At 36.2% G+C, this 24,883-nt stretch overlaps 1 protein-coding gene across 4 annotated transcripts in view; it reads left to right on the forward strand.

Annotated features, from left to right (window-relative positions):
* Positions 1-23,365, forward strand: part of AFG1L (AFG1 like ATPase) — a 165,138-nt gene extending 141,773 nt beyond the window's left edge. For 3 of the 4 annotated variants that reach the window (XM_016160191.2, XM_016160193.2, XM_016160189.2), the window contains 3 exons: positions 15,949-16,089; positions 18,972-19,085; positions 22,202-23,365. In XM_016160191.2, coding sequence (XP_016015677.1) covers positions 15,949-16,089; positions 18,972-19,085; positions 22,202-22,330 — 384 coding nt within the window. In that variant the 3' untranslated portion in view covers positions 22,331-23,365. Of the gene's footprint in view, positions 1-9,863; positions 10,015-15,948; positions 16,090-18,971; positions 19,086-22,201 lie in introns of those variants that run through there. The other variant, XM_016160195.2, reaches the window with a different exon arrangement.
* Positions 23,366-24,883: the final 1,518 nt, after the last annotated feature.

Raw genomic sequence — 24,883 nt, forward strand, 5'->3', positions numbered from 1 at the left:
AAACTACTTCTGTTTTGTGTCCTGTGCTCAGTATATTCTCAGTAAATGCTAAAGGATGAATAGCTTTTACCTCTGATATTTGGCCAAGAGTCAAGGCTGATGGTGTTTTGAAGTCAGCACTGGTGATTAGCATTGGGGAATAAGGAAAAGCATTAATCACCAGAGCTGAGGTAGCCCTGAATTTTTTTGGTTCCTTTACCTTTTCAGTAGCAAAACCATTCTTGTAGCATTGCTGATCTGTGGTACTCATTTTCCAGATATGGTGACCACCGGCAATATCATGTCAAAATAAGGCAAGCAATCAGCTTGGCTAAAGCGTAGAGGAGTAGTAGGTCAGAAATGAGAGCTTAATAGAGAATGGGTCAGATTCTTATAGGAAGGAATGTGAATCCAATGTCAAAAATGGGTCCTAAGTCTTTTTGTCCTCTTTCTTATCCTGCCCACATTCCTACTCAACCTCCAAGCTGAAGAGTCATGGTCTTAGTCTTGAAAGGCGCTTCGAAAGTCATCTTATTTAATAATTTTAAAAGTGCTTGTTCGATTTTTAAAATAGCTTTAACACTGCTGGCTTTTCTACTGCTTACCTACCAAGTGGTTCTTTTTTAAAAACAGAAAAAATTTTTCTATCAAGTAATTCTTTTATTCATTATTTTCAAGTTTTTGTTTTTCATCATAAAGTATATGATTTGATGTATTCCAGAGTACCTTTCCCTTAGATTGGATCAGTTGACAAAAATTAGTATTTAGTATCTTGCCAATTAGAATATTTAATAAGATATACTCAGGTATATTATTACTTTAAGACATATATGACAAGAAAATGTTTGAGGATTGTTAGCTTATACTATTTTCGTTTCTTAAAATAACTTGAAGATATTATTGAGTCAGGCAAAAGATTTTGAGAAAAAACTAGAAACGAGGTATAACATCAAGAAATTATAAGGTTTCCATGTATTTTAGGGTCAAATTTTACTTAATGCTTTTATCTTTTATTGTTAATGAATGAATATATGTTACATCGATTTAGTGGTCAGCAACTATTTCTTGAGTGCTTCCGTATCTGTCTGTCACTGTTATAAGCAATGTAAAGGAAGTGTAAGAAGTTTCTTTCAAAAAGTTTACAATGTAGTAAAGGAAATAACACGAACCAAATGCCAGAAAGTATAATAGAGTGGAAAGAGGCCCAACTGAGTCAAGAAATATGAATTCTAATCCTTACTCAGATACTATGTAACTGAGTGGTCTTAGGCAGGTCACTGAACCTCTCTGGGTCTAAGTACCTCATCTGTGAAATGTATGATGTGATCAGCAAATTTCTGTCATTCCCTTTAGCTATAATAGTATTTGGAAGAGCTATGCTCATTAGTTTAGTACATATTATGAGTACATCAAGAATTAAAAATAAGGGTAGTAAAGATTGGGAAGATGCTGAGGAGACATGAGATTTAAGGAGGAAATTGATCTTGACCTTGAAAGGTGAGTGAAATTAGATGAGCAGAGTGGAGGTATTTCAACCATGATCTGCATATTTCAGGAAGAAGATACGTGCCTAATGAGAGCAGAGTGCATTTGGGAGAGAAAAGAGAAATAAGAATAAAAACCTCAGATAGATGCTCCATAAAAACCAGGCAGAGGAATATGGACCTTTTTACTGTGATCCACAGAGAGTCATTTTATGTTTTGGGCAAGAACATGGTATACAAAGTAATGTTTTAGGAAGATTAATGGGGCAATACACACTATGAAAGGTTGTGGCTTTCACCAGCATGATAATATCTCCTCATGGGAATGCCTTCCTTTCAGGAAGGGAACTTGATTAAACAAAGCAACATGCTATCTATTTAAGTTACCTTTTATGCAAGGTGACAGAGAAAGCCTTACTCTTTTATATTTTATGGTACTTCTCCCTAGTCATTCAACAGGTATTACAGAGAACTTAATGGTAGGCTGGCATGGTTCTAGGTGCTATAGTGGGTACCAAGATGAATAAGAGTCAGTCTCCACACTCACAATCTTAATTTAGAAGAGAAAATGTGATTGGTAAGTACATAGATAATAATGTATATTATAATTAGCATTACAGAATATAATATATAATATATAGAATATAAGGCAGATTATAATTAACATTACAGAATCAGTATGACCAGATGTAAATAATCAAAGAGTACTAGGTCTTGAAGGCTGGAGTGTTGGAGATTCCGGTGGTGTGGGGCAAGTAGGAGAGAGTGTGTGGGGTGGCCATTTGGTTATTCCTAAGAATAAAGCATCATGATCTCTTCCTCCTCTGAGGTTTTATGTTTTTATGAAAAACTCAGAGGTAGGAAATTACAGTGTATTGAGAGAAGTAAAGACTCAGGAGGGTTCTACTTCCATTAATGACAGAGTAGCTCCTATTTGACCAACCCACCTATAGATCACAACTGTGACTCTGGACAAAATCTAAAAACTTTCTGGAAGGCACTGTTGAACAACCAAAAACAAGGGAAAAGTGGAGGGCAGTCAACACTTGGAAGAAAAGATTGACCTTGATGAATTTCTCATTTTTATAGTATTCTCCTCACCAACCCCCCCACCCCCAACCCCGAGAGCAGTTCACAGTTAGCCTCATATGGGACATATAAATCCCTTGAAACCTGCACTATTCCTGGCTTGGGGAGTCAGAGAGGAGTGACCATAGCAGCTAGAAAATAAGAGGAGAAATCGCAAAAAGGAGAGAACCACAGAGGAAGAGCCTAAAATTCTTCATAGAAACTCTGCCCAAATCTTGAGCTGACTTGTGCACTATGCATGCACAGTGAGGGCTTAAAAATCTGATGAGAGATTTCAGTTCCTGCCCATCACAGAGGAGAGAGAGTTTAGGGTTTGAGACTAGCCAAATTATTACCTGCTATAAATGTTACAACACAAAAAAATCAATATACTTTGGTAGAATATAAAAGAATCTCAAGTCTCCACATAATATTATTTATAATATCTAGAATGCAATCCAAAATATCTGAATTTATGCAGACACAGGAAAATCCAACCCTTAATTTTAAAGAGGAAAGATAATCAACAGAAACTGATCATGAGATAACCCAGAAGTTGAAATTAGAAGTAATTATTTTAAAATAGCTTTTATATTTATATTCAGGGTTTTAAATTCAGAAGTTGAAATTAGAAGTAATGATTTTAAAATAGCTTTTATATTTATATTCAGGGTTTTAAAGGAAAATATACTGATAATGTACAAACAAATAGGAAATCTTAGCAGAGAATTTAAAACTACAAAACAAAAGAACCAAATGGAAATTCTAAGACGAAAAGTTAAAAATCCTAGACCGAAAAATTTTAAAGTTCACTATATGTACTTCATAACAGACTTAAGATGACAGGAGAGTTAGAGAACTTGAAGATAGAGCAATAGAAATTATGCAGTCTTAAAAACAGAGAGAAAGAGAAGAGAGAGAGAGAGAGAATGAGAATTTGATTAAAAGAAAAAACAAAAAGCCAAGTGACATAAGAAACTGTATCAAAAGTCTACCTGGGGCCCCAGGAGGAAAGGAGAAAGAGAATGAGAAAGAAACTTTTTTTTAAAGAAATTTTTAAAGAAAGTTTAAAGACATTTTTTTTTTCAAATTTAATAAAAGCTGTAAAATTTACAGATTTCAGTAGCCCAAGAAACCCCTAGTAGACACAAAGCAAATCACTCCTAGGCACATTGGTCAAAGTGCTGAAAACCAGATATAAAGAAAATTTCAAATAAGCCAGGGTAACAGCAACATGATTGAGACTAACTTCTCATCAGAAGCAATGGAGACCTGAAAAGAGCGCAACCACATTTTTAAAGCGCTGAAAGGATCCCCCTCTCCCCCCGAAAATCCAGAATTCTCTTTCCAGAGCATTTAAGAGAGATGTCTGGAACTTAAATTATATGTAGGAGAATGGCGTGTGCTCATTCAGGATATATGGGTTGAAGTCAGTGCCAGGGTTCTGGTATATCAGGTGATAGAGTTTGGATTAGATCCTTCATTGGCATAAAACAAACATCATTATTTTTTTCTTAACTGATTTGTATTGGATAGTCTGGCAAAGATCTAAAGATTGGCATTGTTGCTACCATATAGAGAGCCTTTGTGTGCATAAGTTGAAACTGCTCAAGATGGGCATGGAGCCTGAGTGAGCAAATTATGGAACAAGGGTGCCCCTTCCTCTGGTGGGTGCTATTTCTCACTAGGGACCATGGCTTGGCAAACAGAGCGTGGACTGGATTTCAGCTCCTCATTAACTCCTAAACCAGATATACATGATGGATTGAAAGAATGATATGAATATGAGAGAAATCTATAAGATTAGAGAGGTCTCAGGGCCAAGGACAAGCCGCCAAAGGCAGAGGAACGGCAGGACCCTTAAGAGAAATACCTGAGGTATGAGAAGAGAGCTTACAAACAACCTAGGACTGAAGACTGGACATCCAGTACCAGAGATATAGATCTGGCAGTCACTTACAGAGATGTGTTAGTTTTGGAGTCTAAAGGAATCAATGAAATCACCTGAAATGACATCAAAAAAGAAAGAGATGAGGGGTATGGGTGAGGTTGGAAAATCTTATCACAGGAGTCAATGGAAAGAGACAAAGCCAACGTCCCAGTGTAGTTGAATCAAAGGGTACAATAGAAACAATGAAAATATCCCACCATTTTATTGAAGAATTCTTTAAACGGAAGTAATTTACTAGATCAGTAACATCTCGGGATTTGGAAGTTACCTTGTACAAGGTCTTAATAGGTGTGTCTATCAAACTGCTGCTCTTAATAACCTATCTTTCTGCTTTTCAGCCTTTACACATATGAAAAATATAAACTGTAAATTATTCACATTTACATAGAGAATTAGAAATTATCTTGTATACCCTTTTTTTTTGTATTTTCTCTTTAAGATTTAAGGTGTATATAGCATGATGGTTTGATTTATATATATTGTGATATGATCACAATAGGTTTATTTACATGCATTATCTTATATAAATACAATAAAAAGAAAAAATTTTTCTCTTTGTGATGAGAACTCTTAGGAGTTATTCTCTTAACTTTCCTATATGTCTTGTGGTATTAATTGTTATCATGTTGTAATTACATTCCCAGTACTTATTTATCTTATAGGTGGAAGTTAACATATTTTGACTGCCTTCCTCTAATTCCCCCTCTCTAACCCCCTGCCTCTAGTAACCACAAATATGATCTCTTTTTCTATGAGTTTTTTGTTTTTTTAACTTCACATATAAGTGAGTTCCACAGTATTTGTCTTTCTCTGTCTTACTTCACTCAGCATAGTACCTTCAAGGTCCATCTATGTGGTCACAGATGATGGCAAGATTTCCTTCTTTTTTATGGCTGAATAATATTCCATTATATCTTATCTATCGTCTATCTGTCTATATAGATATAGATATATCTCACAACTTCTTTATTCATTCGTTCATCAGTGTACACTTAGGCTATTTCCATGTCTTGGCTGTTGTAAATAATTTTGCATACTTTTGATATTGTCATTTTTCCCGAACTTTCTGTATTTCCATCATGTCCTAATATAAATGCAATTTGTTAAATATTTACATCATTCTGGACCACTGCAGCCTTTGTAATACATTTCCAAATCTCCCCGTTTCTGCTTTATTAAAGCCAGTGATGCTTCAGTCTCCTTCCTTCACACCAAATTCCATTCAAGTCCATGTTCATGAAATGGATTTCTGCTTCCCTACACTGGGCAAATTCCTTCTCCATGGAAAACCTACCTTCTCTAAGAATTCCACTCTCTGCATTTAGTACTGTGCAACTGATGGATGCTCAGTGCACACTTGTGAACTAACAAACTTATAAGAGGCATTACTGTTGAGTATCAAGTTCTTACTGACATTTTATTTCCTTGTTTCTCTTTTGCCTCCTGTTTAACTAAAGCAAACTGAATAACAAAATAAGCTTAAAAAGAAATAGAAAAAGGAATAATTTTAGCATGTATTTATTTGTACCTTACTTGATTCCAAAAAGTACGTTATATGTGTATATACATATAAACATATGCATATACAGACACACAGACACCCACACAAATAGAATTATTTTTTTTTTAAATGAGGGTAAGTGGAAAATATAGAATAGTTAAGTAGAAAGACAGGAAAAGTTAGTATACGTAAATCTATGTCATAAACTTCTACAAAATCCTTAAAATTGAACAATTAAATCAACTCTCAGCCTCCTCTCAGCCAAAAAGGGGAAAAGATATTCCCCTCTTTAGATGACAGAAGCAAAGTACTTAATCAGAAGAAGTAATTTTTCTGGCTCTCGGGCCTTTCGTAAAGGGACTTCCAAGAGATGCTGGCAGACAGTTTTCTCAGCACCATCCCTGCTGCCAATGTAAGTTTGTATTGTGCAAATTTTTATATACGAGTTAGCATAATGACAAAGTACAAACTAGTGCTATAAAGGTCAAAAAAGTGCTTTACAAGTAAACTTTTCTCCTTGTATTTGGCTTGATCCAGAGATGTGATTTTAAATATTTAGAGATTGGATAGACTCACATTCAATCCTTTCATGAATGTTGTATCTTTTAATAAAAATTGAGCAGCAGATAATCCAAAGTCATCTTTTTGGCAAGAAGATGGAGTGAAGAATTCTGTTTGTCTCATTCATTTCAGAGGGTTCGGCCCTTTGTTTATCTAGCAGCAGAGAGAGGCACTCGACCTTGCTGCAATTCACTTTTTAATATCTTTAGGATATGAATTAGCTTTTTTTCACCCAGTATTTCACTCATGACTTAGAAAGCAAAGAGTAGAAGGGAGAATCATAACTCTTTGATTCCACCTATTTTCCAACTCTGATTAAGCTTTTCAAATATCTAAGTCTAAGAAGATTCCATTTGTCCTCTATAAACTCTCACAGGCCAAGCAAATCAAAAATAACAAAACCTCTGTACTCGTAAGACTTTAAGATGTTCAAAAGTCATTATTCTTATATTTAAAGTAAGTTCTTTGCTGTTCTAAAGTCTTTTCTCTCTCTTTTTTTAGTGTCCTAAATGTCACTTTTCATGCTTCTTAGCTCTGATTTCAAAGGTAATCAGATTGACCTTTCATTTCAAATGTACATGTAGGACCAGTAGCAAAGGATTAGAACTTGTACCATGTGGGTAATCTTTAAAATTTCTTATGGGTGAATCTCAAAGCCAGACACATTTTTCAGTCTTTCCTCCCACAGATGTAGTAAATACTGCCCTCTACCGAGGGGATACTCAGGATCATGTTAATGCAATTGCTAGTCTCACTTACTGGTTTCAGTGATTTTTGTAGAATCATGTTGTTACTAATTATTTCATCATTACCACATATATTCTTATTAAAATAATCATATTTTAAAGTGGAAAATAAAAATGATTGAAACATATTTTAGCCTTGGCCACATACATTTATTCCTTTCTGTAATCTGTACGATGAGATATCACAATGTCTGAGGAATTCATAATAATGTTTAAATGTGCATTTGTTTTGAACTGGCTAAGAAAAATCCCCTTCCCAGTGGGAAACTAGAAGAGGATTGTTATCACATTATTTTAATAAATTGATTTTGTTAAATAATTCTAACAACAGGCTATTTTTCCCCCCTGCCAATGTTTTTTTCTTTTTTTCCCCCCAGTTGCTGGATTGCTGATATCTAGATTAGTTATTTCAAAGAACTAGCTGTTTGTGCAGCTAAAAAAAATTTCCTTAATTATTTTAAAGAGTCAATTATATATGGTTAATTAACAGTAGAAGATCACATTAAACGAAATACCTTTCAACCAAAAACTCCTTAAAGAAACTAACCAATGAAATAATTATACACACATATACATTTGTATATGGCATGTTTTTGAAAAATGTCATCTAGTCTGTATTCCTAGAGATGAAGAATATGTGTTCTCTTTGGCTGAATGCTCAGTATAATGCACTGTTCAGCTTACTTGTCTTGTTACCATTGCTCTAGAACCTGATTTGCTTAGGATCGACTTGAAACTAAACTGATTTTACCAAGGGAACCCTGAGAAATAAAACCTAGCAATCCAAAGTGGCTTCTTGTAAAGTCTAAAGCCTAAATCTCTCACTACCTTAGTTCAGAAACTTTAGACACTGTGAAAACTAGCAGGAAGATCTAGCCAAGTGAGAGAATCCCAGCACACGGTTAGCCAGTATCTGTGCGAGAGGCTATGAAGGCCCGTTTTTCTCAGCCTTACAAATCACAGAAGCAGTTTTCTTTTTAATTGACTTTAGGCTGCTGTCTGACTACCCTTCACTGTATAATTAAATTGAAAACTTAAGCTAAATAAAGAAACTAGGCAGGACTTTCTGATTCCAGAAGTATTTGGAGTCTTTTCTGGCCTCTGAACTATACTTATTCACTGTTATTGTTTCTGTTGGTATGGTTGAACCCAGTTTCTCTTAATTCCAAAAGGAGCAATTCTTGACTCTCTTCAAATCTTAGATGTTTATTAAATAATTGGATGCTCCATCCTGGGAAGATGGAACTAATTGTTTAACAAATTACTCAAATCCAGGTGGCTAGAGTATAACCAATTCCACTAATTTTTGCCATTTCATGGAGATTCTTTGCAGTTTTTATCATTGCCTTGGAGTTGTGTTAATGCTTACACCCAGTGATGCTTATTTATAATAATGATGATAATAATGATAATGATTTCCTAATTCTTCATATTCTTCTAATGTTGTGTTTTTAACCTATTTTGTATTTTTCACTTTGGTTTTCTATGCCATAGGCTGTGAGTGAAATGTTTTTAATGTCAATTGTTGGGATTTTTCACTTCCCGAATGAACTGGAAATATTCCTAGGAATAAACTCAGCACAGTGCTTTTAACATAGTAAGCACTCAATAGATCTGGTTTGATGTGGCTTATGTTATGAGACAGTTATCAATTCCATGGTCTGCAGAATTTGGAGATCTGTTAAGTACACAAAGCTAGTCAAGTGGGGATGGAGAACAGGTGCAATTGTCTCTGGTTTGCCATGTCGATTTTTTTTGTTGTTGTTGAGTCATCGTTTCTACAAATTCACTGTTACAACAAAACTATGACACCCCCCCTGCACCCCCCAAAAGAGTACTTACTATGTTAACCATTGCTATTCGGCCACAGAGGGATAGAGAGTTTAGCAAAGATCTAGTAGATTTGGATAGAACTAGCCTCCTGTCATGGAGAGTATGTAAGTCAAGTGGTAAAACTTTTCCCCAGAACACCAAAGAACACCTTCAGAAATAGAATGTGTAAGACTTGGTAATATTTTCTGGAATGGTGAGATATTTCCTAGATGGGGGCTATAGACTTCATATTAATGAGACTTCTCATATTAAGATGCCATATGACCAATCTTGGGAAATTCCTTACAAATATATCCATTTCAGTGCTCTGTTTTTAAAAATTATTATCTTTATTTAATTTGGTACACGTAAGTTGTTACAACATCAATTGGTATATTTTTAGTTTGTTTTGAAAAGGACATATTCATTCTAATTCCATTCAAGCGTTTTTTTCTATTAAAAGGTACTTCTCTTTAAGATAAGAGGTATTGTCATTTCTGTGTAAACAAAGCAAGATGCCATGCATACTTGTTTAATGAGGAGCTATCAGGGTATCACTACAAGGAATTTATAAAGAGGAGTCTATACAGATAAAGGGTAACCCTTAGGACAGTATAATCTCGACGGTGCTTGAAATAATAATCGTCCTACTTGAGCTGAAATAATGGTGGCAGAACAAGTATTAGCCAGGCAGAGAAAAAAAGACATTCAAGCTGACAGCTCATTCGTGTGTGCTGAAGTGGATCAACCGCTCGTTGCAGGGCAGAAGGCATCCTGGTGGTAATGCTCATGCGTGTCGCATCGGTGTGGCACTGAGAATCCCCACTCCTGGCACCAGGGTCAAACTGTGGCAGACAGCTGTGCCGCTTCTCACACAGGGGAACGAAGATAGCAGGCAAGCTCTTTGTTCCTGTAAGTTTGTTAGTGAAACTGTGCTACGTATATTCCAGCTGTATACTCTTGGCAATTAAGGAAAACAAATGCTCTTTGCAAACTCATTATAGATTTAAAGTTCTCTAAGTTTTCATCAGGTTTCCACAGAAACAAAGAGTTTCAAACAATAGTCGAGAATGCACAAACCATCGAATAAGTGGATTTTAATTGTTCCTGTTTAGAAAATTATTCAGATAACCAGCCACATCAAAGACTATTAAACTTTTTAATTGCTCAGGTAGAAAGATGGAGAATGTCATCATTATCTATCATAAGAAGAATCTGCATTAGATAATGCTACTTGAATTTTGAGCTAGAATAACACACTCAAGGATGCTACTAACTGAAGTGCCATTTAGTACTCAAAAATAATCATATGCTTTAATTATTCATAGGACACAATGCATGAATTCACAATACTAATTATGGTTTCAAAAAGTGTCTTATGCTATGGTTTACTTGCATGGAGGATCAACTAATGAAAAACAAAAGTATAAATATTTGCAACTGCCATAGATATCATGTGCATGCAATTTAGTGGTATGTCAGTGAGGTCAAAAGAATGGAGAAATGTGCCTTTTCTGTGCTTTGCAAAGTTCTTGTAGGATTTAACACAGTATCTTGTACTTATCAAGCATTCAGTAGTTATAATTGATTTTGAAGAAGACTTGGTGATAGCGTATTAATTAATTCCCCAATCTCTGTTCCCTGGCCTGTGCTACGTGCTAGGGACACTGAAGTGAATAAGAGAATACTGACCTCTGGGACTCACAGTCTTGTACACGGGAGTAAGTGAGGGTGGCAACTGCAAATTTAAACGGATTTGTGACTTCTCAAGCTCTTTAGTATAAGCATTTATTTTACTCATTCAATCCTCATTACTATTAGGGAAGGTACAGAGGGCTAAATATCCAAAGACCAAAAACAAAGAGTTTACCTCATTTGGAACTGGTAAAAATCTTCAACATTGTTTCACTACAACATCATTCTATTTTTACTTTTTTGTCATAATATGTTTTGTTTCTCTCCCCTTCAGAAAGTATAGAAAAATCTAATAAATAAAGATGATTGTAAAAATACCTCTAAGTTTATCACTAAGACTCTTTAGAGATAACAGTTGTTAGCATTTTAAATATATTTACTTAGCCTTTTTCCTACGTACACATATTTTGAGCAAAACAGAAACCTTATTACAATTATAATTTTGCAGTATGCTTTTTTTAGCTTTTTATTATAAGTATGCTTCTACGTCATAAAATTTTTCATAAACATCATTCGTTGGCACTGTATTATTCTATTCTATCAATGTGCCATAGTTTATTGAACCATTCCTCTGTTGTTATGTTTTAAAGTTGCTTTGTGGTTCACATAAATAGTCCTTGTGTATAGTCTTTGGTTGAATTCCTGATCGTTTCTTATAGATTGATTTCTAGAAGAGGAATTGTTGGGTTAAGTTAATGACTACTTTTAGGGCTTTTAATACAATCCAACACATTTTTTTCTGGAACAACTGAACTAATTTACTCTTCCAGCAGCAAGGGACATCTCATTACATGCTTGTCAGCTATTAAGTAGTATATTTTATTTTTCCTTGCAAAATTTCTATATGAAAAATTATATTATTTCTATTTTGTCTTTCTTTGTTTACTACCAATCTTGACTACATTTCATTTGTTTAATAGCTTCTATACATCTTTTTTGTTGTTCCGTAAATTATCTATTAAAACTGTTCATCTATTTTTTGTTGGAATGCTTTTATACTTTTAGTTTTATTGCTGTTAATTCTTGTCTGTTAATTCTTTTCTATGCCAACTTGTTCTTCTTGTTTTCTATAAGAATGACACATACTTTTCTGGCTTTTTTTCTTCTTGTGTACAATAAATCATAAGTTTTATTTTGGGGGCTAGAGTTATGGCTAGTTTTAAGATTCCAAAATTGATTACAAAATAAACAAACATAAAATAAATGACAACGTATTTGTTTACATATATTTATCAATTACATGAAAGCAATATCTTGTTATAAAACCTAGATCATCTTTTTCTACATGTTCTGGACTTGCCAATAGCATCTAAAATATGGAAGTTTTCTAGTAAATCTCTCTATAGCAAGTATAGTGTTTCAGTTATTGCTGTGTAATGCATTATCCCCATTATCTAACGTCTTAAAAAAAATAAGCAGTTAATTAACTCTTACTTCAGTTGCCAAGAGGAGGGGGGAAACATTTATTATTGCTTTTGCCTACAAATCAGGTGGGACTTTTTAAAATCTCTTTCAGGCTGACCTAGGCATCTGCAGTCAGCTTTGCTGGTCTTGGGTGGGCTCACTCATCCATTCTGGGAAGCCAGCTGGCTGTAGGCTGGCCTCTAGGATGCTTTCTTAGCTTAAACAACCGGCTGTCCTTATGTGTTCTGCTCCAGCAAGCTAGTCTCGGTGTTGCAACACCTAAAGTGAAATCAGATTTAACCCCAAATTCTTTTGTCAGACTTAAGGGAGAAAATATGTTTTCCGCTTACATTTTATTTGCTTTTTAAACATTCCTGAAAAAAAAGTTCTACTTCTAAAGAATAAGAAAACGGGGGGAAAATATTCATGTTAAAACTGATACTATGATCTCACTCAGATGAGCCAATAATGATAAGATGCCCATTATAGGAATGACCTACAAAAAAAGATTATTGCTGTTTAACACAAGTTTACGGGGTTGGCGGTGGGGGATCAAAAAAAGTATAACAAAAAAACAAACAACTGTTAACATTTTGGTTTATATCTTTCTAGACATTTTCCTACATATTTCTACCAGGATATTACAACAAAGTCTTGCCTAGGGAGTGGGGAATTTGGGCCAATGAAGAAGGAGTTGGATTTTTTTTTTGATAGGTGTTTCAATCATTTTGAAGACAAATGGGTTTAAACAAAGGAGTAGGTTCACTCCTCAGGCTGTGTTGTGTTTTATTCAGACATTCACTCACTACTTCATTCAATAAATATTAAGTACTTTCCGTGTGTCATGTACTGGGTTAGGGTGCTGTTTGTTATGTGGGCCTAGGGCTTTCCCCTACATAAGTGGTGCTAATGGTATTCCCAAGAGACTAGTGGAAGGGAAAGGGTCTAAGGCGGAAGCTATTTTTGTCATCTCTGATTTCATGGAGGTCTGAGGTGCTAGGAGGGCACATATTTCGGTGGACAGCAGGAAGAATCAGAGGGAATGGCTTTTACCTCCTGAGTGGAAAGGAAGAGGCAGATTGGGATCTGTTGAACTGTTTTCTTATTTAGCCTGCTTGGCTTTATGAACTGAGGAAAAGGTTATTTAATAGTTAAAAGAATAGCTTCTATTGATTATCTGTTGTATGCCAAATAGTGTACTAGGCACATATCATTCCATTTACTTCTCACATGAGCTCTATAACTTAATAACTAACATTTTGAGCACTCACTATGTGGCAGCCACAGTTGTAAGATTTTATATGCAGTCAATTCATTGAATCCTTGGGAGAAACCTGTCAGACAGGTCCTGTAATAGGAGAAATGGAAGTTCAGAGAGACCTGTTCAAGGTCACATAACCAGAAGTGACAGACCAAAGCCTCTACCATATTTTGCCTACTACTGTTTAACATATTTAATTAATGAAAAAATGGTGTTTCTAATGGATAAGAAATCCTTATCTGCTACCAAATTCAATTCTGAAAGTTTGAATGTCACTTCTTGAACACTTCAACATCAAAGCCAGTAAAGAAAATATGCTCTTTAAATATTTGTTAAAGTTTTTAAAAAATATTTTAAATTAACCTTAATTTTAGTGGAGCTAATTTCCTTTCTCCTATTTTTAAAGAAAAAAATAACATTGCTATCTCTCTATGGCCTAAATTGGGATTTCTTTGGCAACTAATAACCTTTCTTTGTTTTAATGACTATTTTTTTTTATTGTGGTAACATAATACATAAAATAAAATTTACTATTTTAAGAATTTTTAAGTGGCATTATTAAGTACATTCACATTGTTGTGCAACCATCATCACTATCCATCTATAAAGCTTTTGCAATATCCCAAATTAAAACTCTGTATCTGTTAAACAATAACTCTCCATTCTCCCCAGTGACTATTATTTTTAAAAGAGATAACTATATTAAGCTTAGTTTTCTTTACATGAATGAATACATAATTGTTTTTAGAAACATGAAGGTAAGGGATATTTACTAATGTAACGGCAAATACAGAACCTACTGACAAAGGTATATAATTTGTAAAAATTGCTGAGTGGGCAAAATTCTGATTTTTCAGTTGCCCTAGGTACTTCAGTGCACTTCTGATAATGATTTTCCTTGGGCATGTAGTTATACTGATAGAAATCACATCCATGCATAAAGAGTGAGCTTAATTATACATAACTGCATACCTAAGATGAGGTTTTACATTTTTTTTACATATACTTTCTTATTTACAAAAGATGAGACATTAAATTCTAACTGATATCAAAAAAGTAGTTTGAGTTACCCTCAGAGCATGAGAATCTTATTGTATGAGTTACCCATTTTGCATGAAGATACTATACCTTGCCTTCACGCTCCCCATTATGAGAATGGTTTTCATTGCAGGGAGATTCCACAGTCTCATTTGGTTTTTGCTGTGACTCTGAGGACAGGGAAATGCACAAAGGGTGATTTAGGGTTTTGGATGTAGTTGGTGGCTGCGCAAAACGAGCTAGTCCTATTAAGAATGACACTTCTTTATATCCTCAACTCATTTGTACTGAGCCTAATTATTAAGCTCAAAATAGTAAAAATTAAAAGCAGTCAAAATGGTTTGATTGCTAATGTATGCCCCAGGCACTGTGCTAAATGCTTTACATGTATAATTTTGTTTAATCCTCACTGTTCTATGAGATAGGAATCAAATTCCCATTTTACAGATGGAAAAACTAAGGAACAGAGAGATTACATAACTTGCCGAAGGCACACAGTTAGTAGATAAGAGACTGAGGATTCAAACCCAGGCAGTCTAGAGTCCTTGCCCCCAGCTACTCTGTTAACACACACTCCTGGTCTGAATTAGGTTGACAGCAGGATTCCCTTTTTTAGAGATTCAAAGTTCAAACAAACAAACAAACAAACAAACAAACAAATCTCTCCAGAGGAGAGGTAATATTTCCTGGGAATGTTCCTAACCCCAGAGAATGTGTTTGCAGAAAGTTTTCATGATTTTCCTGAGTTAAATTCATGTTTCAGGAACAAGTGCTTTATATCTGTACGTGGCGCCTTTATGAATAATTTGGTGAACCTTGAGTGCCATACCCTCCTCAAATGAAGAGGTGGCATCCTACCCCAAGTTATACTTGAGGCCTCGGTCTACTTCTGGTCATTAACCACCCCCTCCCCGCCATCGTATCTCCTATTGAGGTTAGGAATTTTTACTACATTGCACTGGAATAATTGTACCTTAAGTTACATGAAAAATATTTTCTGACTTTCACACTGAAGCACAGTCTTTATTTCAAAATTGGGACATAATATTCGGCACTTCATTATAAGGTAGCTCCATTTAACATCAGTGTCAGTTTGCAGTTGAGTCCTGGGAAGGATTTATCAGGACAAGTTTAAAGTTATATAAATAAAACTTTATTTATATAAATACCTGATTTAGGACAGGGGACCGAGGTAGCTGGAGGTATTCTTTTACTCCTCACTGTACTCTTGTTTTCCTTTTTAGCCCCTTTTTGTGCTGTGATTACAGCGTAGTACACACCATTTTATCCCATTCTGAAAACATTGTCCCATTCAGTAAAATTACCCCAAAGCTACCACCTGGGCCAACCGTGACAAGAAAAAGAGGAGTTTTCAAATGAAACTAACTCTAGGGCAACCAGAATTGGCTTGTTTTAACTTTCTATTCTTTATTTCATTTTAATTACAGCCGCTTGGAGCCAGTGACTATTTGGAACTATCAAAAAATTTCGATACAGTATTTTTGCGAAACATTCCACAATTTACTCTGGCAAAAAGGACTCAAGCTCGAAGATTCATAACTCTCATTGATAACTTTTATGATTTCAAGGTAAGGATCTAGTGTATTTTCTCAAAACTCAACATTTTAAACTGTGGACCCAGACTGCCTGGACAGGAATCCTGGCCTACCACTTAGTTCCCTTCCATGTGCCTCAGTTTTCTCATTTGTAAATCGAGGTAATAATATTTTTTACTTCAGAGAATTTGAGGACAAAAAAAGCATTTGCAACAATACTCGGTATAAGCCGAGTGCTGTGTAAGTACTATTAGTAGTGGTGATATAGTAAAACTCCCATCAAAAGACTCTGCTATATTGATGGTTTTATCATGCAGCTAGACATATCCATGTGCTTTTTCTATGACAAAGTACAACACAATACTCTACCTAGACTGAGTGCTCAATAAATCTTTGTTTCATGAATAAATAATCAGATAAAATAATGAATGAATGACTATAGAACCCTCCTCAGTGTTGGAGCTCTCTCTCCCTATAACCTAGAAGCCCCAGTAACTACCATTGTACTATCTTGTTGTTGTTGTTGTTGTTGTTGTTGTTGTTGTTGTTTATCTATATGTTTTAGCATGAAATTCTAAGCCATTGTCCGTCAGAGGCAGTATTGCCTAGTGGTTAAGGTGTGGGCACTGGGGCCAGGCTGTATACCTTGAGGATCAGTTTCACTTCTTGAGATTCGATTCCCTTTTGTAGATAAAGTGGGTAACAGTGGTACTTACCTCATAACTTGTGAGGATTAAATGACATGTAAACACTTAGAATATCTCATGGTATATAGTAAGCTTTGAATGAATGTTAGCTAGTATTAATAGTATATATCTGTACATATATATTTATGATAAAAGTATAAGTACAACTTCAAATTAGAATTAATTTAAATATCATTTTACTGTCAGATACAATTTTTCTCCCTATTTCTTGTACAGAAATAGAGGAGTGATTCTAAAACTGAAAGGACTTTAGAGGAAGAAGGAAAGTACCAGAAGGGAGACTTTAATGTTTCATTTTTTCATTCATTCAAAAACCTTTATCATGCAGAGCACAGTGCTAAATGCTAGAAATTCAATGACAGACAAAGCCAGATAGATGTCATGCCTGCCTTCATAGTGTCAGAGAAACAGTCAAATATCCACACAACTAAATGTAAAGTCACCACCGTGGGATGATCTCTTGGAAGGAGAGAGAGGAGTTTGGTGCTGTGACAGACTGGGGAAGGAGCAGATTTATCTTCTGGGCTGGGTAGTCCTGCCGAGGACCACCTGCATCAGAGTTATCTGGGCTACTTAAGATCCAGATTCCGGAGCCCACCACATCTGTCAGATGAGGACCCGGGATGGGCCTAAAACCTGCATGTCCACAAGCTCCTCAAGTGCTTCTTAAAATGCTGGGTAGTAGAGGCCGAACTCCAGTGCAGGGTGAAAAGGGGTCACCAGGGAAGGGAGTTTTCAGCAAAGGCCCTGTGATGGGCCTGAGCGTGAAGGGCAGCCAGCATGGCTCTGGTGCAGTGCTGCGGGGAGCCTGCCTTAGTGAGTGACCTCAAAACCTGCCGTGCACTCTCATGGCCCCGGAGGCATGTGATCAGGGAGTCAGGAGAGGTGGGAAGCTGAGAACACTAGAGCTAGGGTGTTCTCCTGGGTCACTCCTGAGAGTCCGCTTCAAAGTGATCACATGGGGTCTAAAATAAAGGGGGTGAGCTTGGAGGTGGCACCCTGTTTTTCGAGGGCTAACGCTTTAAGAAGAGAGTGGTAGGGGACATTCGTAGGTAGTTCTTAGAGTACAGGATCGATTGACTCTTTTTTTTTTTTTTAATCTTTCAGCTAGGAATGCCTTAAAGAAAGCTTATGTTCCCTACCGCCTAGTCTTACCTCACTGCGACAGTTTTACTTCTTAGCAAGGAAAAAAGATTTATCTGGCAAGATGATAGAACACCAAAACCGTTCTCCTAACATTTGCTTTAACTAAATCGCATATTTATAATTTAATCTCTTTTAAAGGAGTACTCGAAATTATTTCAGAAATTGAGAGCTTTAAGCAGATATTATTCTGAAAATATATTCATGGAAATTTGTGAAATTAGGGTATTTTCAATGGAAAAAAGTGTCTTTTGTAATTAAAAGAATAGATAAGAGAAGGTAGAGGCCATTTGGAAATGGAAAAGCTAGTCCCAATACATTATTTAAAAATATTGGCACATTTATTTAAATAATGATTTTAAAAGGTTAACTTTGAATCTTGGAAACAAATTTAAGACTGTTTAAACAACAAGAAGAGTATATTTTATATTTACACTAGTAGATGTAAAATTAATAAAGCTATAAAGCTCTTTTCAGTATATAAGCCCATGTGCACATTCACTCAAACACTTATGTAGTCAAGAAATTGTAAGTAAAATTTAGTCTTATTGAAGAATGTCTTAGCATGATGCTGATATAAGTATAGGTTCTGGAAACTTAGGGTGTAATTCAAGTAGCCGTGCCCTGAACTGTCCAGCAAAATGGTAACCTCTATACAGTGAGTCTGGGAAGCATCTTCTATGCACACAGAGACAGGCTCCAAACATCTAGGTATAAATGTCAGCTTTGGGGGTCATGGACAGACCATTGAACTTTGAATTGAAAGAGCTGAGCTGGCATCACAAGCCAAGACCTCTCCAAGTCTGAAGTTACCCAATAAAACCTTTGCACCCTACTTCACAGGGTAGTATAAGCTGTGTGAAAATATTTTGAAAGGTACTGTGCAGTTTAAAAATACCTCTTTAAAAAGATACAAACAATTAGACAAAATATGGACATTTTAAAAGCAAAAATCTAAGCTCCCTGTTATGTCAAACAGAGTTTTATTTTGTGAGAGATTTGTTCTTACCTTCAACTCGTGAAGTGTAAGGAGTGACACCACTTACTCGTTTTCTTCTGTTTCAGGTGCGCATAATTTGCTCTGCACCGACTCCTTTATCAAGCTTATTTTTGCATCAACATCATGACAGTGAGCTGGAGCAAAGCAGAATACTGATGGATGATTTGGGGCTGAGCCAGGTAGGTGATATTAACATAATCTGTTTTTTTTTTTCTTATTATAAAACAGCTTAATTGTTTTTGGTTTGATACGTGGCTACATTTTGAAGAAGGGATGCAGTATATATTTAACCATTGATATGCTGCTTTCTTCTAAAGCCAGTATAGCAGACTTTCTCTCGAGATCACTAAATATAGAGAATTACAGTCTTAGAATGGAAGGAATCTTAGTGATCATTTTTGCTTGTGACAAAAACAAAGTTAAGATTTGTGGACTAATAGGCACATGGTCACACCGCTGACTGATGGCAGCCCAGAGCTTATTCTGCTGCACCATGCTGCCTTTTCTGGATATTCTTCTTCATGTCTGCTGGATTTGTGGCGTGCCCGATATAGTGTCTAACCATGTGGGCCGGCTCTGCCTGGACCATGGAATGCCTTGGCTTAAAAAGAAATCCCAACTCCCATTCCATAAACATTTATGGAGCACCTTTTTGGGTGCCAGGTTCTGGGCATGCTCTGTGGGAACCAACCAACGTTGGCCCAGTTCTCCTGGTGCTTGGGGTCTGGTGATTCACTCCAGGCCAACCAGAAATGACTTTGCATTTCCTCTGTATAAACATAAATAAGCATTACAGGGCCTATTTCTCAACTGTAGATAATTGAAATTTTAGTTAATGTTATCTGATACCCTATACAAAAATTAATTCAAAATGGATTAAAGACTTGAAATAAGACCTGAAACAATGAAATATATAGAAGAAAACATAGGCACTAAACTCATGGACCTTGGTCTCAGAGGGGTTTTGTGAACTTGATACCAAAGGCAAGGGAAGTAAAAGAAAAAAATAAATGAATTTGACTGTGTCAAACTAAAAAAAAAAAAAAAGCAACCAACTGATAGAAGATATTTGCAAATAATACCTCTAATAAGGGGCTAATATCCAAAATATACAAGAGTTCATACAACTTAACAACAAAAATACAGACAATTTGATTAAAAAATGAGCAGAGTGCTCAAATAGACAATTTTCCAAGGAAGACATACAGATGACTAACAGATGAAAAGATACTCAACATCACTAGTTATGAGGGAAATGCAGATCAAAACCACAATGAGATACTGCCTCACAACTTTTAGAATGGCTGTTATCAATAAGACAAGAGATAACAAGTGTCAGAGATGATATGGAGGAAAGGGAACCCTTGCACACTGCTGGTGGGAATGTAAATTGGTGCAACTACTATGGAAAACAGTATGGAAGTTCCTCAAAAAAATTAATAATAGAACTACCACATGACCGAGCAATCCTTCTGAGTATCTACCTGAAAAATTTGAAAACATTTATTCATAAAGATATATGTACCCCTATGTTCATTGCTGCAGCATTATTCAAAATAGCCAAGACATGGAAACAACCTTTGTGTCCTTCAATAGATGATTGAATAAAGAAGAGGTGGTACATATATACAATGGAATACTACTCAGCCATGAAAGATGAAATATTGCCATTTGCAACAATCATGGATAGATCTTGAGAGTATTGTGCTAAATGAAATAAGTCAGATGGAAAAGGACAAGAACCATATGATTTCACTCACATGTGGGATATAAAACAAAAAGCAACAAATGGACAAACAAAACATACGAATTCATAGATACAGACAGCAGAATGGTGGTTACCAGAGGAGAAGGGAGGTGGTGGAAGGACGAAGAGGATAAAGGGGGTCGATTGTGGTGATGGAAGGAGACTAGACTTCAGGCAGTGAGCACACAGCAGAATATACAGAGATCGTGTTATAAAGTTGTGCACCTGAAATTTATGATGTTATTGACTAACGTTACCCCAATACATTCCACTAAAAGAGAAATATTAGTCAAAAGGTTTCAATTATCTATAAATACTCACCCCTCAAATGAGGGGAGCCTCATTCTTCCAACCCCAGAGGTAAAAAACCATTCAGAATGAGGAAACAGTTCTTTCTTGACTTGAGTAGAAATTATGCATTCTCAGGAGTTTGGAAAAAATGAAGCCAATAATTCTTTAAAAAGCAAACTTAAACTTACATATAGAAATAAAGAGCTTCTAATAAACGCACGTGCTGAGACCTTTTGAAGCAGTGGTTTCTCTAAGATCGGTACTTACATCTAGATAATTTATTTGACAATTCGAAAGAATACACTTGAGAAGCTATATCAGCTCAGTTACTAAAATTTTTTGAATCACTAGCTCTTAGATCCCTCCCCCACACCAAGATCAGGGTTCAGCTAGAAGGCAAAGTAAGTTCAGCACTCAGAGCCGATACTACATGAAGAAATCAGGGCCTTTGACTGTAGGGCTGCATGATTTTGCAGTGGGTTAGCGGGGAACGTGGACTTTAGAGTCCAAACCTTTTCTCTGAAAGAGTGTAATAGCAAATCCCTTAAGGAAGAGACAAAAATCCAATGTCTGTTTAGTGCTTGTGAGCCCTTGTTGATATCCCTAGTCCTAGGCTGTTTACTGGCCTCACAGAGGGCTCCCCAACTGAACCTAGATGGGATGCTTAAGTGTCCCAGCAGCTCAAGACCTTACCAAAGTAAGCTTCCACGCACAGTCTCCAGGCTCACCAGGAGTCTTCTCAGTCACCCAGTTTGGGAAAGGTTCTTCAGAGGTTTGTCCTCAGGGCCTCAGGAGTGGAACCAGTCTACAAAGCTGCAGAGGAGGGTGACAGCCTTTTTCTAACTTGCCAGAACTACTGTTTTTTTGTTGTTGCTACTTATTTCTGTCATGCACCTTTTGGGAAAGAATTCCTTTTCTGTCTGGGATGTCCTTCCTTTAGACTTTGTAGAGAACTTTGCTCTGAGCAAAACTTTTCATATTTGGATTTGGGGGTATCATTTTAGCTTTAATCATTCTAATGTTTTCCCCTTGGGGACTTGTTCTAGTTATTGATTATTGGTTTAAATTAGTTGATTCTCTAGTCTAATTTAAGACATTGTATATTTTAAAATTTATAGGACATTTTATTATCTAAATACATAAACCTAAAGAGTTTTTTTAAACCTGTACTTATTTCTATAAGTTTGTATTTGTGGCAGTTTTAATTGGTGCTGGGTTATTATTTTGTGTTGTTACATTTTGTTTTTTGGTCACCAGGACTCAGCAGAAGGACTCTCCATGTTTACTGGAGAAGAGGAAATCTTTGCATTTCAGCGTACAGTTTCCCGACTCACTGAAATGCAGACTGAACAGTACTGGAATGAAGGGGACAGAAGCAAGAAGTAACCACCACTTTTGCATGAATAAAACTCCGGACAGATGATTACCAAAGAAAGAACTCTGTCATGGGACTTAAAAGAATCATTTTCTCATCAATAATTATGCACTTTGTCTTCTGGACCATTTTAACCTAAAATTACTGTCAAAGGTGTAATAGATTAATAAGTAAAGCCATTTGTATAGGTCTACTTTTTGCCTGTTTATTTGACCTATTTCTATACCACAAAATTAAAATCAGCGCTCCCGAAGATTAATATAGGACCAGACATTTGGCTTCATTAAGCCATCTGAGTGAATCTTGAATACACACACGTGGTAAACACAGGGTGTCTGCACATCTCTGAGCTTTGGCGACGTGCTAGCCGTAGGATAGAAACACATCTTTTATGAGAGGGGGAAAGAATTCTACATTTCAATTCAAAGCAAAGAAAGTGCTGTGATCTTATTATGAATTAAAGGGAATAAAATTTTAGAACATGGGCTTATACAAGTGATTTTTGAGGGGTATAAATTATACTGAATCTCCCAGGCCTTGAAGTTTCCTCATAACAAAGAGTATATTTTTTACCCTGGGGTCAAACTTGGTAGGCAAGACTCGATCTCCAGTGGACACAGAGAAGACTTGATCTCCAGTGGACATAGAGAAGACTTGATCTCCTGTGGACACAGAGTGGCCTGAAAAAAATGCGGATTATGACACCATAGAATAAGGAGCAAGAGTGTCAAATACCAGCTGACAGGCAGACCCTCCCAACCCTGACAGATAATAATAGGACAGATACCAGGAATGGGGACCAGTGAGAGTGTGTTGGGAGGGGACAGAGACCTGGACACAACAAGCAGCACAGTGAACTCCTGCTCATCTGAGGCCAACAGGACGCCAGCGGACAGCAGGCTCCTTCCTGCTGCTCATCACATTTGCTCTGGTTGCAGAATGCCACTCCCCACCCTTGCCTCTGCTTCTGCAGTGAGATGGACCCGATAGTAAGTAAGAAAGAAGAGCTGATGAATCTACTCAAATAAAATTTTATTTGTCCTTCATTGAGGTCATTGTTTGATTTATTCAAGTCCAACCTGACCTTGCTAACTATTGTCACAGAAAGGATCTTGGTTGAGGCTGTTATAAAAGACTAAATCCCTTTTCAAGAAAAAAGAAAAAAATATGAAATCCACTAAGTCTCTTGAAAATCAAATATTTTGGGGAGGGATAGGCACAGGTAAGTCAGTTGACATAAATACAATCGTCAACATATGTAAGCTCTTGGAACCTACTGAATTTATAAGTTAACAATCTATCCACATTGGTCTATTTTGGACATTAAGTCAGGCAGATGGATAGGGTACCCAAGTCTAGAGAAAAGTTTAGATCAAGGCTTCTGAAACTTAAATATGGTTAAAAATATTTTTTAATGAAGTGAAACAGTGAATTTAAAAAGAGATTGAATAGGTTAAGAGAGAGAAAGAATCGTGTATGCCAGATTTGTTGCTAGACACTTACGTGATCTCAGATAAAAAAAATTAATCCTAGAGGATTAATATAATCATCCCTGTTTATACATAAGGAGACTGAGGCTTAGAAAAGTTAAACATCTTAACCTGAAACTCACAAGTTTCCAAATATCATATACTGTATTTTGTACCACATGACCTCTATAAGACATTTTAAATATTCTTTTTTTAAAAAAACTCAGTGAAGGTTAGTTTACAATAGGACCATTGCTTTGAGCTCAATAAATATAAACTTTGTGCTTTTTACATTTTTTTGGCAGTTATGCTGTATCTTCATAAAAAGACAGTGTGAATATATGGACAAACAGATGGACAGCCCAGTAGAAGCAGGAGCTGTCCCTGAGTGTGTGGGAGTATGTGAAATAGTCTCCCACTCAAGTTTTGCTGTGAAAGCTCATTTGAGGTTAGGTATTTGGAACTAGAATTTCATTTTTCCATAGAAACAATAATGTGATGTTAGTTAGGGCCCTGGCTCAATGCACAGAAGCCTGTGGAAGCAGAGTAGCTGCCCTATAATTTTGGTGTGAAAGAACTTAGTTTGGGTTCCATGGGAGTACTGGATCATGGCCACACTATTGTCCCAGCTCCTATGCTCCCCCGCCCTCTTTCTGGGCCAGGGGTTTTCTGAGCTTGGAGTGGGGTTTATGCAGGAGGCGTGCTGCAGGGGTTTAATGTATTGGTCTAGATGCCAGGAAGGGAGAAGAGGGAGTTTCACAGTAGCTGGATGGAAATGATACATCGTTATCCCCATCTCCTCTCTACAATTTTGTTTCATAAAACAGCCTGTGAGAAAAAGAAACAAAAGTCTTAAATAGCCATCACGAGGAAACAATATGATAGCTCTATAAAAAGAAAATTAATGCCAAAATGAAGCATGAAAAAAAAAAAAATGACCCCTGGATTGGAAAGCAATGTTCAATTCATGTTTTTCTTCCAAGTCTTGCCTTTGTTACATTCTCAGCATTCCAATCTTTCTCTGGGGTTGCATGAAATCTCTCAGAGCAAATGCTCTTTTTCTGTGTGTGAATGCTTTAAATTTATACTTGATGA

This window comes from Rousettus aegyptiacus, unplaced genomic scaffold (genome assembly GCF_014176215.1).
Source record: "Rousettus aegyptiacus isolate mRouAeg1 unplaced genomic scaffold, mRouAeg1.p scaffold_m13_p_1, whole genome shotgun sequence".
Classification (NCBI taxonomy): domain Eukaryota; kingdom Metazoa; phylum Chordata; class Mammalia; order Chiroptera; family Pteropodidae; genus Rousettus; species Rousettus aegyptiacus.